Below are 17,817 nucleotides of genomic sequence, written 5' to 3' on the forward strand. Positions count from 1 at the left end.
GCAATTGTTTCTGCGGCTCGGGGCTTCGACGAGGGCTTCAGGCAAATCCAATTCAGATTTCTGGAGGCAATCCCTCTCTGCAAACGGCGGGGATTTGCTTTGATTGCGAAACGGAAAACAAAAACGGCAAAAAAGTAATCAAAATTCGTGTCGAAAATTGAGGACTGGAAATGGAGAGATGCAGAGATGCGGAGATGCAAATGGAAATGAATCGCAGGCTGGGCGGGCGGGAAGGTTGGCTGATTGAAACGCCTCCTAGTGGGTGGTTTTTAATCTCTGGCTCGGATTCATGCACTCCTCGCACAAAGAATCAAACGGCGGCAAGTGCATTCCGAGGACGAGGTGGCCGCAGAGTCCTGCGTCTCTGCCCCGGCCCACTGTGGGCTTCTTTTTGTCAATTGCCCACATTTTGTTCCGGAGAAAGCGTATCACACAGCAGGTGATTGCCAGATGGCCCAACAAAGGTCAAAGTCAAAGCAAAGTTCTTCTGGGATTGCGGCAGGGGAGATGGCTTTGGAGCAGAGCGAAGAACCAAAGATTTGTCCCATCAGATCCCATCTGCCTCCAAAGAATGGACCATTGGCCAAGTATCTGACCATTTCGGGGGCGATATGTTCATACTTTCCAGCTCCAAAGGCACCGAAAGGTATCCCTAGATACCTCTGGACTTATCCTGGGACCCCCTCCCCAACCATCGCCTCGAATCCGCCCGAGCACAATACTCCAATTGAAGAATATTCCATTATTTTGATTCGATTTCGGCGTGCCCTTTCCGTGGGCCCATATGCAAATCGGGGTGGCCAGGGCCCTTGAATGGCTCATTAGCAGCAACGAGCGGCAACAAAGGACCTCGTTTTTTCCAGGGGAAACTTGGCAACTCTTGCCAGTCCCCAGTCCCAGTCCCGGGCCCCGCTCCACCCCCTACCAGGGCGAGGCACAGCTTGAAAGCGAAATAATCAAATTTGCGTCATGTCGTTTTAGTCCCTCTTCCTCTGCCTCGCGCGGACTTTGATTTGAAAATTAACAAATAAAATGCCACAAAAAAAATATGTATATTTCGGCCAGCAAGAGAGAGAGAGAGAGAGCGAGAGGGAGAGAGCGAAACATGAATGAATGAGCCCGAGTAATAAGTAATGATGGCAGCCGGCTGAGCGCCGGAAACGCCTGCAATTTGCCACAATTGAAAGTGGCTGCCGCTCGGCACTCCTCCTCTCCAGCCGCCTCCCCCTTTCGGGCTGGCAGGCTGCCATGTTTTCTTTTTTATTATAATTCTGCCGCTGCTTTTTGTGTTGCACGAGTACTCCCCTTTTTTGGTTGGCTGCCGCACCCGCCACCATCCATCGAAACATCGAAACATCAAACATCGAGCGAGCTTCGACCGTCGAGCGTCTAATTGAAGTCATTCCCGTTCCCGTTCCCATTCCGCATTCGAATCCCACTCTCCCCTCACTGCTTTGCATAACCGAAATCTCTCGCACATACAATTTGATTAACCCATAAACGAGACGCGGGACCTTCCATCATCATTAGCGCCCGTCCAGGGCAGTGCACTGCGCGAAGGCCCGTGTGAGTCGATCGAAAATGAAGGATTTCGCAGTCAGTATAGGGGTGTACGCCTCCCTTCAGAGGCTATGTATGCCCCACTGTATCCATCGATCTGCGTCCATCCTTAAGTTCCAGGAACTCTTTGTCCCTGCGGATTGTGGCAAGACTTGGCACTGGGACTTGGGCAAGCTGAAAGCCCTCACAGTTTCTCTCAGTGTGGCGGCCATCGAGCTGGCAGGCCTGTGTGCCGCTCCAGACCCAGCGGCGGGCCGCGCCTGGCTACTTCTTCTGTTACACTTCAATTGAAATTCAAGAGCCGACGTTGTAGTTGTCGTCGTTTCGGCCATTTTGGATTTCACACCCCTCGCGATGCGTTCCCGTTCCCTTATTTTGCTGCTGTGTGTCGGCCACTAATTTATTTTGCCTTTGCGTTTTTTGTTGCTTATTTTCTAATTTACCTCAGGGGCAACTACAACCACCAGCAGGCAGGCAGGCGGGCAGGCAACCACCACTGGAATCAGCCGCCACCACCCCTAATCACACCTCCGCTCTCTCTCTCTCTCTCTCTCTCCTCTGCCCTCCTGGCTCCTGGCTCTCAGTCCATCCATCCATCACTATCCCTCTCGTGGTGTAGTGTTTGCCTTTCGGTTTATTCAAGTGCCCGTCGTCTGTCTGCCCGGCCTGTCCCATAAATTGGTTCGTCGTCATTGTCGAGCACACTCTTCGGCCACTTCGGTAGCACACACATAGGGCCAAAGACAGGCCCAGGCCCAACCCTTGTCAGAGCATCCTCACTCTCGAGTGTTCTCAAATGATAAATCACTTTTCTCTCGCACTTCGCCCCATACAAACGATCAAGTATTCCCCCCCCCTGCCAGCAGATAGATGGAAATTAGTGCAGATAATCCTGTTAACAAACAAGGCCTGCCACTGCCTGGATCTGGCCAGGGATTAGTGGGATTCGGGGAACCTTCACAGCACAACAACCATCGCCGGCCAAGACAGACACTAGTTTCGGCTTTTGGGCCAGTAACTGGCCTAACTAGCTGCTAATTATGCGGATAGTTCGAAAAGTTTTCCTAATTGCGGTCGCAGTTCGGGGCGGCGCTTAGCGGAGACACGAACCAGCGGCAGTGGCGTTGATTGCCTTCGGCAGCGCGAAAATTAGCCATAAAAGGGGCGCCGCAGTGGCGCCCTCTGTGGGCAGGGAATCGCAGCGAAAACTTTGCGATTGGATTCGTTCACCTCTCCCCAAATAATGGCAGAAATTAATTTTCTCACGTTACCCGCAGAGACGCAGAGACAATGCGGAGCGGAGGGGCCCGGCCCCAAATAGACAATTAAATAATTGAAATCTAAACGCGAAATCAGCAGCCACATAAAGGCAACAAAGGCAACAATGGCCGAGGCACCACCAACAGCATCAGCAATAATAAATAATAGTAAAATGATAATGACGATCATAATTCAGGGCTAATACAGTGTGTCCCCGCTCCCCGCTCCCCCCTCTCCCTATACACTTTCCTAGGGTATGGCCGGTTCCCCTGCGGTTTGAAGCTCAAGAAGGCTTCCAATATTCCAGCTGAAAGTCTTAGTAAGAGTCCTGCCACAGGACATTCTGCTTGGCCCTTGAAGCCTCATTCTTTGATCTGTTTATATATTTTACACCCCATATTATCCCCACCTTTCCTTTAGAGTATCCAATTTTCGCTCCCAGTGCCTTTTTTTTAGTGTCGTTTAGCCATTGGGGCTTTGGGCCATTATCGCCATTATTATGCCATTGTGCGGCAATTAAAGTTTCAACTAATCACACGGCAACAATTGTGTGACAATAATATTGTCTGATCCCCCACCTCCAGCCCCACCCCTTCCCCAGCTGCGACTCCAAGAGCTAACAAGATTTGTTGAACGCACTTGTGGCCGACAGCGAAACAACTTAATTACACAACAATGTGCAGCAACAAAGGCTGAATGTTCGATTCGGTTTTCGGTTTTTGGTTTTCGGTTTTTGGCAAGTCTTACAACGGCTCTCTTTAAGGCGTCCCTCGATGGGGCCTGTCTGTCGGCCATCACTCGAATCTGAAGTTATTGCCCAAAAATAATCGGTGGGGGTGGGGGAGGGGGAGGGGGTTTGGGGGGAAGCCTACACAAAAAGCAACTGAACTTTAATTGTTCATAATTAAGTTTGTCCAATTTTGATTGTGTCTCAAGACAATAATAGTTAAGTAAATAAAACTCGACACTTAATTGACATTCGAACACTTTGGTTTTGGCTGCGGATTCGGCATCGGCATCGGCATCGATTTGTTGGGGATTTTGGTCAACTTTCGCACTTGAGCGGCGGGCCTCAATCGTCATAATTGAATCATTCGGCGGGCCGTGTCAACTACCAGAAACGTGAAGAGCAGTTCAAGCAGTTCGCAGCTCCAGACAGGGCACCCGGTATCGGCCGTGGAGCTCGAAGGATGGAGCATGGGGCAGGGAGCTTGGAGGCAACGACCAGACCGACACTCCTCAGGTAGTCGGCGGGGGCTATCCTCTCATTGTGTGAGAGAATCGCACGTCAAAATATTTGCAAAACAATGAAGAAGGTGGAATCCGGGACAGAGCTTCTTGGAACTTGAAGGACAATCCAAGCCAAGGGCCGAGCAACAAAAACAAAACAAACAGAAATGCGAGTGGAGCAGGCAAGGACTGTAGCCAATGGCCGCCAGGTGGGAAGCTGCAGAGGATGTGCCGGGGGAAAACTAGAGAAACTATGCCAAAACACACACAAGATATCGCGTTACGGACTACGGATCAATCATCATTAATCGCCCCTCGGGGGAAATTCAATATTTATTTTGACAGCCCAACGATTGGATGCCCGATCTCCGATCTCCGATCCCCTGCGATTGTAATTGCAAGTTAATTAACAATCAAATTCCTGTAAATAAACGAATTCGCTCTAAAGACAGGCTGAATCATCCGCCGCTCGCTGCCTGCCCCAGATCCTGCAACCTGCTCACAAAATATCGAATTACCACAGCCACATTCCACTCTCCTCTAGTACGCACTCTGCGAGTGGCAGCTCTGAGAGCATCGCGCCTGCGCAGCCCCGACGGCATCCATCGCTGGCAGACTGCGTGGCCCGACGGATCCGACATCCGATGGGGCAGGGGCAGGGGCGGGGGCAGGGGCTCTGGCATTTCAATTGTTTAATTGCGATAGAAGCTCGCGCGTGGGCCTCCCTCCGCGGACCCATGGGGGGCGTGAGAAAAGCCCCGCTTGAAAGACCCGTTGTATGCCAATTGGCAAGCTGCTGATCTGCTCGAACAAAGCTTTCTAATTTCCATTGTTTCCAGTCGAGTCTTGGAATATCTATTTTGGATCAGAGCAAGTTACTCCATGATTTCCGACGACTATAAGCATCTGGGGCTGCCCACCAGCGAATGCCTGAGTTTCAGCTCAATCCGTAGAGCATAGGCCGAGATCCTTCAGGACAGCAGCTCCCCTGAAGCAGTTCTGAACTTGAACTCAATTGCTGCACGGTGGGGGGGGGTAAAGCCGAAGCTCTGTTCTAGTCCCCTGCGCTCAGCTTTTGTCTGCCGTTTCCCGAATTTTCCAATTCCGATTCCCATAGCTCTCTAAAATTTGCTGACTGCGCAGCAAGGACTCTCCTCCTCCTCCTGCTCTGACACACACACACACACACAAGGGCAGACTCCGAACCGGAGAGCGGGCTGTGTAAATGCTAATTTACGCATTTTAATAGTAAAAGTTGAATGAAAATTGTAATTAGACTGCTTTTTGTGGGTCCTCATTGTTAGGCATGGAGCGGATCGAAGGGTGGTGGCATGGGGCATGTCACAGCGAAGACCCGAACAGAGCTGCAAACATATATTTTTTAGTTTTAGTTTTACTCGGAATCGTAATCGGAATCGGACCTGGACTCTGCTCGTTTTTGGGACTATAAATTGGCGTCCTTCATCGAGAAAGAGTCCCGTCCCGTGCCGAGTCCTTCGCACACACAAAATGGGCTCCGCACACACTCGCAGAGGCGGCACGCACACACTCGCAGCGCGGGCACGCACACCACGAGGCCTGGCACACAAACTGGAAGCGTTCCAGTGCGCTGGAAGCGGCCGCGTGCGCCAGAGCGGGCCCGCTAGCTGCTCGGGCCCGACCATCGCCGCTCTCTTCTGGCCCAGGCAGAGCGCGGCGCGCACATGCGCCATGTTGGCCTCCCGTCGGGCAGGGGAAGTGCTCGGGCTAGCCGAGCCGCTCGCACTCTCGGCTGTGCGAGCAGTGCCACCCGATGCTCGCCGCGCGACTGAGCCCGCCCCTGACGCTGCCGTTGGATTTACCGTTGCGGGGCAGCGCAGTCGTCGTGCTGCCAACGCTGCTGCCGCTGCTGCTGCTGCCGCTGCTGCTGCTGCTGCTGCTGCTGCTGCTACTGGTGTGGCGCAGTGGCAGTGGCATGTTCTGCCTGCCGCCTGGCAGCGATGATGGTTTCAGGTCCTCGCCAGCTCCGTTGCCGTGGCCGTAGCCGTTTACCGTTGTGTGTTGGCCGTGCCGCTGAATGCCTTCTGGCCGGGGCCCAACCACCAGGAACGACAACGACAACGGCAACGGCAACGTTAGCTTTTCACGACGACGACGACGACGACAAAACTCCTGGTGCACATTAAGTCAGGCAACAGTTTAACGTGGAAATTATTGCGAATTTGTTGTGTGTTTTTGCGACAGCGACAGCGACAACGACGCGTGCCACAAATCTCGCAAATCTCACAAATCTCGCAAATCTCGCAAATCGCAAATCTCGAAGCAATCAATTTTTTTAGTGCTCGGCCCCGCATCGTAGGTTCAAGTGCAGTTTAGCGGGATTTTGGGCCGGCATACTAGGTGAGGTGCCTCTGGTGCCACAGGAGTCGCTGAGAGCCACACGGAGAGGGAGAGAGAGAGAGAGAGAGAGAGAGAGAGAGAGGGGGAGAGCGAAGAGAGAGTTCTCTTTGAGCGGGAAACCCCGAAAATGTTGCATTAACACAGGCAGGCAGAACAATTGAGGCAGAGCCAATCGATTAATCAGCAGCGATGCCGCAGCGTTCGCCCTTTGCCATACAGGAGCTGCTCGGACTGGCCGTGGCGGCAGCGGCAACAACCACAACGGAGGCGGAAGCGGAAACGGTGGCAACCAGCGAGACGCCAACGGATCTGACAACAGCCGCCAGCAGCCAGGCATCGCCAAAAACAGCTGCCGGAGGAGCAACAACAACAGCGGCAGCAGCAGCAGTGGCCACAACATACAGCACCGCTGCAGCAGTGGCAACAACAGGCACAGGCCCCACAGCAGCAGCGGCAACCGGAAGTGGAGCAGTGGGTGACATTATGTCATCGGCGATGGATCAGCAGCAGCAGCACCACTACAGGGATCACCATCAAATGACGATGGCAGCCGCCTCCCGCATGGCCTACTTCAACGCCCATGCAGCGGTGGCGGCCGCCTTCATGCCCCACCAGCTGGCCGCCGCCGTGCACCAGCACCACCATCAGCATCAGCATCAGCATCAGCCGCACCATCCGCACGGAGGGCATCCGCATCCGCATCCGCATTCGCATGCGGCCGGTGGTGTGCCGCCGCCTCCAATGCCGCCGCACCACCATCCGCACCACCATCCGCACCACCACCACCACCACCACCCGCTGCTACATGCGCAGGGTAAGCCACTGATCCACTGATCCACTGATACCCCACCACCCCCCCCCCGTCCACCACTCTGCGCTGCCCCGAAAGGCGGCAGTCACAATAGCAATCAAAGTTTAAGCGCAATTAGCAATCGCAACTGGTTTTGTCACCTGCCAGATAAACGGGCACAGATACACACACACACACACACACACACACACTCACACACAGATACTACTCGGGTCTGCTGTGCACAGTGGGACAGATGCGACGCAATGCGTTACGGAGCGGCGGGTGGGGCTGGGACTGGGGCTGGGACTGGGACTGAGTGCCGCTTAGTTAGCATAAAAAAGAAATTAATCAGCGGGCCATCGAGAGGCAAATCAGCTTTAGCCCCAATACGTCTTCCCCGAGCACCGAGCACCGAATACCGAGCACCAGACAGCCTCCAACACCACTTCACGCCCTCCTCCACCCTCCACCCTCCACCCTCCACCTCCAACGCCTCTCAAGTTGAGCTGCTAATTGCAATGGCAATTGCTCTGCCTCTCCCGGCTGCATGTGTGTGTGTGTGTGTGTGTGTGTGTGGGTGGCGTGGCACAGTGGTCCGAGAAGCAAAACAAGAGGGCTTGGACCTGGGTATGGCTTGAGTGGTGCAGATAGACCCATGGGATGCTTCGGGAGCTGCTTAAATCTATTATAATTAGATGTATCATCATTTATGAAATATATTTGGGAAATCCCCCCAAAGAAACTCCAGCAAACCCACCGACCGAATGTTTATGCCATGACGAATCTCTACAGATTATATTATCGTCGGGATATTCCCCACGAACGTCTTTCGCCTTACCCAAAGCCCTGGCCCCACTGTAGAGGCGTCTTTGTTCGACGATCAGCACACACATCCGAGTGGAGCAGCGGCCCAAAGTCGGGGCTTGAGTCGGCTGCTGTCGTCTCTGGGTCTCAAGCTCATTTGCAAGTGGCGGAGCCAGCCGCGGAGGCAGCAGCCAGCAGCCAGCAGCCAGCAAGTGGCAATATCATCCAAAGCCGAGTCGATGACAGCCCAGAGACACAGAGACACAGAGATAGAGAGAGAGAGAGACCCGAGAGACCCGAGAGACCCGAGAGTCGGCAGTGGCAGGGGCAGATAATCTTGCAGATTCAAGTGGCAGCTGTTGTTATTGTTATTTTTATTATAATTAGCGTTGAAATGTCATCGTCATCGCCATCGCCATCTCCAATCCCATCACACCATCTCCATCTGGTCTGCTCTGATTCACTGTGCCAATTTCCATTCAAAGTATTTGACGGATATCGAATTGGGCTTTCGATTTGAATTTGAGTTTTTCTGAAGCCCCCGCCACTTCCGGGCTGGGTTCGGGGGGGCTTTCTTTGTGACTGGTTTCTGCTTTACTTTAATTATTGTATTTTCGTATTTTTATTTCGTTTATCGCACATTTCCACCGACTCGTCGTCGTCGCAATTTGCGTTTAATAAATGTGAGAAAGAACTTTGTCGTTGGAGCGGCCTTCGTGGGGCATATAGGGCCCACTGAGAGACCTTGCCCCAGAGGAGAGCAGAGTGTGCAACAAATATAGATGTAAGAAACTGCGATGGGCTTTAGAGAAGCTTAAAAAAGCAACTACTTCTCCTTGAACTATGTGTTTTTCGGGGATATATTTCTTGTTCTTGCCTGAATAATGATTCTTAAATGGTTCCTTGAGTTCCTTGATCCTTCCCTATACCCTTCCCTATTGGAAACCCTCTATATCTTCGCTTAGGGTGTCCCCCATTCGAGGCCCTCTGCTCTGGAGCCCTTTTCGCGGCTTTGTGGCTAGTTTTGTTATTGCTCTGGCTTTCTGCCTTTCATTCGCGTCATCGTATTTAATTTTTGCATATTGTTGACTCGTTCTGCTCTGCTCTGCTCTGCTCTGCTCTGCCCTGCTCTTTATACGTATGGCAAATACATTTGGTTCTCTGTTGATTTTTTTACCCATTTGCGTGCCCCGTTCTTCAATTAAAAAATCGCATCAAGTTCTTGCGTGGCTTTCGGGGGCGGATTTCCTGTCCCCCCCCGTGCGAGGGGGAGTGAGCCGTGCCCCAAGCAAAAGCTTGGCGCCTCACGACGTGGCCATTAAGTGCCTTTGATCTTTTACCAGCGACGGACAGACGGCAGGAGAAAACCAAATCGGAAATCGGAAAATTGGTTGCCCCACAAAAGGAACGGCAAAGAAAAGAAAAAAAGAGAACGATTTTCTGTGCTTTTCCCCAGCATTTAATTGACAATTTTCACTTTGGTTCTCCCTCCTCCCTCTGCCCCGCTCGTGGCCTGTCCTCGCTTTGTTGTGACAGTCGTGTTGATGTGTTTGCCGACACACCAAAGCACTCCCCCACACCCTGCCCCGCACACCCGCAGTCGCATGTGTTTTTGGCAAATTGATAGCAAAAGATTTCCCCCACTCAAATGCATATTTTGGCAAATTACTTGTGGCTCGAAATTAACCATTTAGCGCCAAGGCGCCGTCCGTGGCACACTGCCAGAGGAAGCAGCGATAAAGGCTCTATTTAATGCACATGCCATGCTCCATACTCCATACTCCGCACTCCTACTGTCAAATGGTCATAATCCAATCTAATTATCGCCACTTAGTAATCAATTATTGCAGCACCCGATGGTGCAGGAAGTGCAGCCCCACTCTGGCGGTGTCCGCCGCCCCAACTGCTGCTAATTGCTGCTCGTCAGCGGTGGCCCAGAGCGGCTCCAACCACCACACCGACTGCACTGCCCTTTGATATTTGAGCCACTTTGCTAATAGCCCCAGTTGCCGACCCTCTAGCAGATGATAAAAATATTCTTAATTGTAGTTTCGCCCCAGTCTGGCATTCGGGCATTCGGACAATGTGTGCGGTCTGTGGCCAGGCCCCGAGCAGACATGACAGAGTCTTTTGACTTTGCTTTGATTTTGCGTTGACGTAAATTAGAAAAAAGCCAACAACGACGAAAGAACCTCCAAAAAGCAGCGACAGAAGCGGAAAATATACATGGGAAATGTGGGAGGAGAAACGCCCTTCATCGAGTGGGGCGGCCGACCGCCCGGCGAGTCGAGTGCGAGCCCCCCTGCCACCCTCTGCCACCCTCGGCCACTCGGGGGCATTGTCTGAGGTGTGAAAATGTTCGATGCCGCCAGCGACAGCGGGGCACGAGTGCAGTTATTGTTTCAGTTGCACTCTAACCTCCGCCGATGCCCCTATCCCTCCCATCCGCGCCCATTCTTTTTTCGGCATTCGGCACTTTGTCACACTTTTTCGCTTTGATTTTTTGCAAATTTAAAAGTCAATTAAAGCAACTTGACGAACGAGAAGTGCCGAGTGCCACTCAAGGGGTTAATTTGCTGTGTGAGTGAGTCAGTGAATGAGTGCGAGTGTGAGTGCAGTCCCAGCCGTGGCATGATTCACAATCGGCGATACACATTCAGCGGAATTAGCCGCAATTATTTCTAATTTGTTCCGCACAAAAAGTAGAGTGAAAGAGTCCGAAATTCACTCACCATCCATAATCACACATTAAAATAATAATACAAGTCGGCGATAAATAGGCAGAATCGTGGTTACACTCGTGCACTCGAACACTCGTATTCATGTATTCATAAGCTAGATTTTGTGCCGCGTCACATGGCAATCAGAGACGGGCAATTCGTGCCCCGAAAAGCCCAGCGCTCCACAAACTGCACGCCAGAGGCGTAGTCGGGGCTGGGCTGGGAGACATCCGAGGGGGCTTCAAGGCGGGCTTGGAGCAGGGGGACGCCCTGCTGCTGCTCCTTTCCCCCTTAGACACTTGTTTCTTCGATCTTCCCCCCCGTGGCAGACGCCACTGGCCCCCAGTGACACACTCACGCGCAGAGATACAGTCGCAGGGGCCACACTTGAGCGCCGCTGCGCTAATTTTATAACGCAAATAAACACGATTTGGCACTTGAGTTTCCTCGGCTGCTTTCGCCTTCTGCTTCTTCAGCGGCTCGAAACGGCCTTTCGTATTGGGATCTGAAGCTGGATCTGAAGCTGGAGCTGGGGTTCTGACCATTCGGCCATCAGCTGGTGGCTTTCACTGTTTGGAGCGACGGCGCGACTGCTAATTATGCAGCACTGGCCATCTATATGGCTATTTGGAGTGGCTGCTCAGCAGTTTTTGGGCCTCGAAATCGTTACATTTGTGGGCATGATCGAATGGAAATTCGACTACGTAGGAACGGCATGTCGTAGAGCGAGAGGGAATATGATTTTGAGAGAAAAAGCAAAGGAGTTTCTTCCTTTTTTAGCTTGCCCCAGAAACCCTTTCCCACTTTCATGTCATTTGAAATTGAAGCTCGGACTGTCATACGTACAAAAAATATCAGGTAATTGCTGGAAAATCGCTGCTAGGAATGGATGAATTCGAAGAGTACTGGAACAAGCTGTGCTCGATATTGGACGGGGTCCTGGAGTCGGACATGTGGCCAGACCACCCGCTGGCCATGGTCCTCTTCGAAATGCCTACCGGTAAGTGGTGGCCGAGCGAAACAGTGAACAGACAGCTATCTAGCACAGCCCCTACCTAACACAGACGAGGCCAGAAGGAGACTGCGCCAGGCCCAGGCCATAGCCAAATGCGGCGGAGAAAGGATCATTTCGCTGGAGCACCTGCGGAGGGCGACGTGCACGATTTCGCTGCGCCCGCGGAAGCAGCCGAAGCGCAAGAAACCCCCCGTGGAGACCCGCTGCCTTCGCCCCCGCTCGTCCTTGGTCAACTATTGTGAGATCTGATGGGCCACACGGGCCTCCTTTTCTCCGTCCCAGGACGCCGCTGAAGACTGACAAGATCACCCCAAAATGTGTATAAGAAAGGATTGCAATAAAGAGCCTTGGTCCATCGATGGGCTTCACTCGAACTGCTTGCCGGGGGGCCCCTTGGGGCGTCGCCGCGAAGCACTTGGAGACTCTTTCGCTGGACACTGAAGCGGCTACTTTGCATGCGACCCGTGGGCCGGCGGCAGTTGGGGGCGCCCACGACCCATGGGCTCTGTGTGGGGTCTGGGGCCGCTCTCCAGTCGATGATTAGAAACTTGCTCCAAATCCAATATCCAATGCTCCCCCCGAGCCGCGGGCCGCTCGACCCATATCAGCTATTGTTTGGCGTTAATCAGTTTATAAATACTTCGTCACTTGCATTTTTGTTCCCCCTTTTCGACTGTACTCCCTTCCGCTCCCTCTCCCCCTCCCCCTCCCTCTTCCCCTCTCTCTCCAAGAGCCATGGGTTTTTTTGTTTTTGTTCCTCGCAATTCTTTAGAGAAATTTTGCGCAGTATCGGATTTCATGGACGCTGAAGCAAAGAAATCGTAATTGGAATTCCTGGTAAAGCTGCTGCGATCCCAGAACCATAAGCTAATAAATGTAGTTCTTGTTCCAAACATCATCATCATCGTCATTACGAGCCTACACACACCACATACTATGTCGACAGCGACAGCGACTCGAGCTAAAGCGGTTGCCCTGCTTCTGGTGCTGGAGCTGGAGCTGGAGCTGGTCCCATTGTACTTGGCATCGTTTCTCGAAATGCGTCAGCGAGAAACAATTGAGGGAAATGCCAGGGCAGGGACAACCCCTTTCGCGGCTCAGGGGCAGAGACAGGCACACAAAGCCCAGGCCCAGTCCCAGTCCCCGAACGAGACGAGACGGAGCGAACGCCTTGAAACAATGAAACATCGACCAGAAATTAGCGCGGTTGTCTGTCAAATTTGATTTTGCTTTGATATGTCACTCCCCTGAAAGAGGCAGGGGAAGGGGCAGGGGCTGCGGCTGGGGGCAGAGGTGGTGCACGAGGAGAAGCTTGTCTCGGCATCGATTTGCATTTCTGAGTGTCTGCCCTGCCCTGCCCTGCCCATACGAGCTTATGCCATGCTCCAGGGAGCCTTTGTATGGCTAATAAATAACCCGTCGCCCTCGGCGAGTGCTGAGCACAGTGCAGACTCGCACTGAAGACCAGAATGGGAGACCCCAATGAAGATCGCCCCTCTGGCTAATAATTGTACAATATTTTAATTACAACAAGTATTTGTTCTGTGTCTAATTTAATCAATGTTTCCCTCTCTCCTTTAGGCTTTCCGCAGCTGAAGAACTTCGCGGCAGGCGCCGGAACGTGTTTGCCAGGTAAGCTCTCTCTCTGGCCCCGAAATTCGGACAGGGTCGGGCGGCAGGACTCTGCTGTGGCGGAGATTAAGTGCGGCGCCCAAAGGTAGGCAATGCGCCGACCACAATGCAGTCCTGGCAGGGGGAAAAGCTCACGCGCTGACCGAGTCCCAGGCCCTCCATGTCCTCCCCTGGCCAACAGAGGGCAGCACCACTCATTCTCTCTCTCTGCATTTGCATCTGCATCCGTCTCTCTCTCTCTCTCTGCCTCTGCCTCTGTCTGTGTGTTTGTGTCTCTGCCCTAATTAATGGGCATTCCTGCGCTTCATTTCGAACCGCTTGCCCCAGCAGCGGGGGCGTGGCCAGGCAGGAGGCAAGGGTTTTCGCCTGGCAGGCACATAAATTTCCCAAATTGCTAATAAAATAAACAATTTAGCTAACAAAAAAAAAGACAGAAGCAAAAAATCCACACACATGTGGAAAGAGCCAGCCAGAGAGCGAGAGAGAGAGAGAGAGAAAGAACGAGAGACAAAAGTCAAATAATGAAATTTTCATTTTCATTTTGTTGCATTCGCAACGGGCAATAAATATTTTCAACATACGCTTTTATACGCAATTTGCACGCGCATACATCTCCCCGTAGGACACATGTCCTGTCCTCCGTTTGCCTTAACCCTTTCGACACACACACGCAGGCACACACACAGACGCAAGCCAAAAACAAAGCGAAAGAAATGCGAAGCGCTCACATAAACTTGTCTAATAAGAAACGCTCTGGCAATCGTCGAAAAGGGGGATGGATGGCTGGCTGGATGGATTGTGGAGTGCCAAGTGGTTTGTAAAGGTGTGCGGCGGTAGAGGGGGGGGCAGGAGACGGAGAGGGGCACCAATGAGTGAGTTGAGGGAAGAACCTATCTACGGGATCCCCGAAAGAAACAGCTGAGAGATCTGCAGAACACCAATAAAATAACCAACGATCCTCAGGAAGGATGCTCTCTACTTGGGCACAAACCCTTGAACAGAAAGGGGTTTAAACCAATGAAGAAAGCTATCACGGTATCTCGATACCATATATGGATCATACACCTTTAATTGTATTATTTAGTTGTTCTTTCAGTCATTCCTAAACCATTTCCAAGGCCTTCTCTAGTACATACGAGTATGTATCTGAAAGCTGATGGAAGACTGTGAGCCCCTCAATCTTGAGGCACTTTCGTTTCTATCTTGTTGCCTACTAAATTGCCTTTTTGTTGCTGTTGCTGTTGTTTCTGTGTGTTGTTGTAGGTAGGCCCTTCTAAGACTCTAATCTCTGACTGGGGAACACGAACTTGGCCACTTGGCCACTTGGCCACTTGGCCGCGCATTCTTTCTATTCTGTTTTTATGGGGCGAAGTGCCCTGTTTAAGTCTTCCTTTAGTAGCAGAGCCACTCGACGCCTGCATTCTTCCAGAGTCGGGAACTTGAGGCAGCACCACCAGCAACAACATTAGATGAAGATGGAGATGAAGATGGAGATGAAGATGATGATGAAGGGGCTGAGGCTGGGGCTGAGGGAGAGCCACTTTTGAGCCATTTGCTGCGCTGCGAGCAGATTGCAAGACACGATTACACAAAGGCCAAGACGACGGCGAACAGAATGAGCCGAGACTGACAAGTAGGGCAATTTGCCTTGAATGGTGGCTCCGAGTGGGTGCTCGGGCCAGTGGGAGGTCGCTCTGGGCGAGGGGCGGAGGCGGAGAGCCACCCACATGACATTCGCCCGGTGTCTGCTGCACTTGTCTCGCCCCATCGTGATGCACTTGTCATGGCTAAGATTTTAATTGGCATTTTTTTCCCCCTTTCTCTTCCATTGTGCCGCGAATCCTTCCAGAGCGTGTCTAAGTTTTATTTGCTGGCCATGGCGAATCCGATGGCAGCTTCCCCGCCCCACCAGCCGGGTCCTAATTGAAACACGTAAGACACGAGAAAAAAACAGCAGAAAAAACAAGCCAACATCCAGTGAAGGCCAGCTCTGAATAGGAGGTCCTTGAATACCCTTGCCCACGGAATTCGTTGGGAACCCATCGAGCTGTGGCTTGTATCTCCAATGTTTAGCGAGTATTTTACTAGATTTATGTGATCCAGAGGAAGGAAAGATCTGCTTAGAGCTGGGAATCGGAATACCCCCCAAGTGTAGGGTACAACAGCGCTCGAATCATCCACTCACTCGCATGACGATGACATGTGTGAAGCGAAACCAATCGCAATTCACATCGCACCCGTTGTCTGAATGTGAATATGTCAACGCCCGTGGAGGGGGGGCTGCAAGGGTGGATGTGCCTGTGGCTGTGGATGGACAACCTGTGCGCCAAAGGAGATTCGATTCGGGGAAAGAATCGGCAGCAGAAATATGATCCGTTGATGGAGATGTCACTGTTTCCAGGCAGAAAGCCGAACGAGTGCCCAATATTAATGGGTAAATGAATGGTAGTGAATGAATGGAAATGCAAAGCAATGCAGTCTAATGCCAAAATAGGGAATCATTCTTTATAGAAAACATGGGTTCGGGAAAGCGGGAAACTTTTCAAGGAAACCATGGTTCATGGCTTATGTCTGAAATTCTGCCGATAGCCGATAGTTGGAAAGGGCTTCCACGTGTTCTGTCCGCTCCAAGAAGTCGATTCGATCGTGTTCCAGGAGAGCATTCACGGATCAATCTCCTCCTCTGCTCTCTCTCTCTATCTCTCGCTCTTGCCCACGTGTTCCCTTGGTGTCCATCTCTTTCCCTCCTTCGCTTCGAGACTCCACCGAAGGCCCAGAAAAAGTGAAAGAGCAAAAAGTTTAGTGCAAAAATTGTGACACTCCTGTTGTTGTTGTTGGTGTTTTTGTTGTCTTTGTAGTTTTAGTTGTTGTTGCTTTCGTTTTGTTTGCTGTTGGCGCAAAGCGCTTTGCACTTAAAGTTCGTTGAGTTTGCTTGGGTCGGTGAAGCGGAAAGGTGGCCCAAAGTAGAGGTGGCGAGGGCTGGGAGGTTGGTGGAGAAAGGGTTGTGGGGCCGGGCAATATGGCAACAGCAATCACGTTAACCAACTTTGACACAAAGCTGACTAAAATGCTGCAACCCAGAGGGGCACTATGCCACCAGGTAGAGGTGGAGGTGGAGGTGGAGGCGGAGTGGGGATCAGCAGAAACGATGTATAACAATGGACCCGATGGAGAGGCAAGCAGTGCCAGTGGCAGTGGCAGTGCCAGTGGCAGTGGCAGTGGCAGCAGGAGAAGACGAAGTCACACGACAAGCAAGGAATCTAATTAACAATTTTCCATTGAGTGCGCAAATTACGACCAACAGGAGCGGAACGGAGGGAGCGGACGGGGCGAAGGGCCAAGGGCTGTCCTGCACCAGAGGGAGACAGACACAGAGAAAGAGAGAGAAAGCGAGACAGACAAGAGCAATTAGACAGGAACAAACGCTGGACAATGTCGGAGACCCGTTGTCAAAGCGAGTTTCGTGAATAAATTCCAGACGAAGGCGCTTGAAGGACATATCCGCCACCGACGACCACCGACGGAGCATCAGGGAAAGTGGAGCCAGCCACAGAAATGAATCGTTAAGAAATGGAATACCAAAAGAGAGCACAGGAAACACTTTAATTTATGAATGAAATGGATTAGTCGATTCTTAAGAGGTCGATTCCTTTCCATACAGGGACTAAGGATGGGGCATGACTCTCTCCCACTTATCAGGCCTCCAAAACCTCTTCGGGCCTCCGTTTAAATACAGTTTCGGGAGGGGCAGCAGAAAGCATTCGCTATCGTATATCAAAGATGTTAATTGAAGCATTTACTGTCCCCACTTGCTGCCCCACTCTCCGTCTCTCTCTCTCTCTCTCTCTCACTCTCTGTGTGTGTGCGAGTGATTTTCTGCGTTTTCTGGTTTCTGTTTGATTCCTCAAGCAAATAATTCAATTTAATTTCTAATTAGTACGAAAAAAGCACACACAAAAATAAGCAAAAATAGATGGTAGCCAAGGGGGGGAGGGGCATGCCACACACCCGCACACACATGCACAAAAACGCAGCCACTTTGGTGCTAATGCAAATTGCAAATGCCCCTCAACGCCATCACCATCGCCATCGCCATCGTCGACATCAATGCTGGCGCAGACGCTGACGTTGACGCTGGCGGCGACTGCGACGGCAACGGCAACGGCAGTGCGCTGCCGAGACGATGCGTCGTCGTGTTGCCAACAACTCAGCCACTTTATTAGCGTATTTTGCCATGCAACTGTTTATGCGGCACACACACACACACACACATGTGCAGATCCGACCACAGTGCCGCACTGCCATCATGCACACCGATGCAGACACACTAGCTGGCACATGGGAGAGGAATTAGTCATTTTGTTGGTTACTTGATGCATAGCGAGGGGTGGGGGGGGGGGGGCTTGGGAATGGGGGCAACTAGA

The 17,817-nt window shown here is 51.9% G+C and overlaps 2 protein-coding genes across 3 annotated transcripts in view; both read left to right on the top strand.

The window, feature by feature from the left end:
• The first annotated feature begins 6,086 nt into the window (after positions 1–6,086).
• Positions 6,087–17,817, top strand: part of LOC108164885 (homeotic protein ocelliless) — a 37,356-nt gene continuing 25,625 nt past the window's right edge. The window contains exons 1-2 of one of the 2 annotated variants that reach the window (XM_017300835.2): positions 6,087–7,243; positions 13,343–13,393. In XM_017300835.2, coding sequence (XP_017156324.1) covers positions 6,619–7,243; positions 13,343–13,393 — 676 coding nt within the window. In that variant the 5' untranslated portion in view covers positions 6,087–6,618. The remainder of the gene's footprint in view (positions 7,244–13,342; positions 13,394–17,817) is intronic. The other variant, XM_017300834.2, reaches the window with a different exon arrangement.
• On the top strand, positions 11,293–12,445 carry LOC108164886. The gene is made up of 2 exons (XM_017300836.2): positions 11,293–11,746; positions 11,811–12,445. Exons 1-2 carry the CDS (start codon positions 11,632–11,634, stop codon positions 12,008–12,010), a joined length of 315 nt encoding a protein of 104 aa, XP_017156325.1. The 5' UTR covers positions 11,293–11,631; the 3' UTR covers positions 12,011–12,445.

This window comes from Drosophila miranda, chromosome XL (genome assembly GCF_003369915.1).
Source record: "Drosophila miranda strain MSH22 chromosome XL, D.miranda_PacBio2.1, whole genome shotgun sequence".
NCBI lineage: Eukaryota > Metazoa > Arthropoda > Insecta > Diptera > Drosophilidae > Drosophila > Drosophila miranda.

What these genes read in the sequence shown, in the direction of transcription:
- LOC108164886 (XM_017300836.2), top strand. Translation starts at nt 11,632, where the DNA reads ATGGATGAATTCGAAGAGTACTGGAACAAGCTGTGCTCGATATTGGAC. An exon ending in CCTCTTCGAAATGCCTACCG is followed by an intron (nt 11,747 to 11,810) that starts GTAAGTGGTGGC and finishes TACCTAACACAG; the next exon opens with ACGAGGCCAGAAGGAGACTG.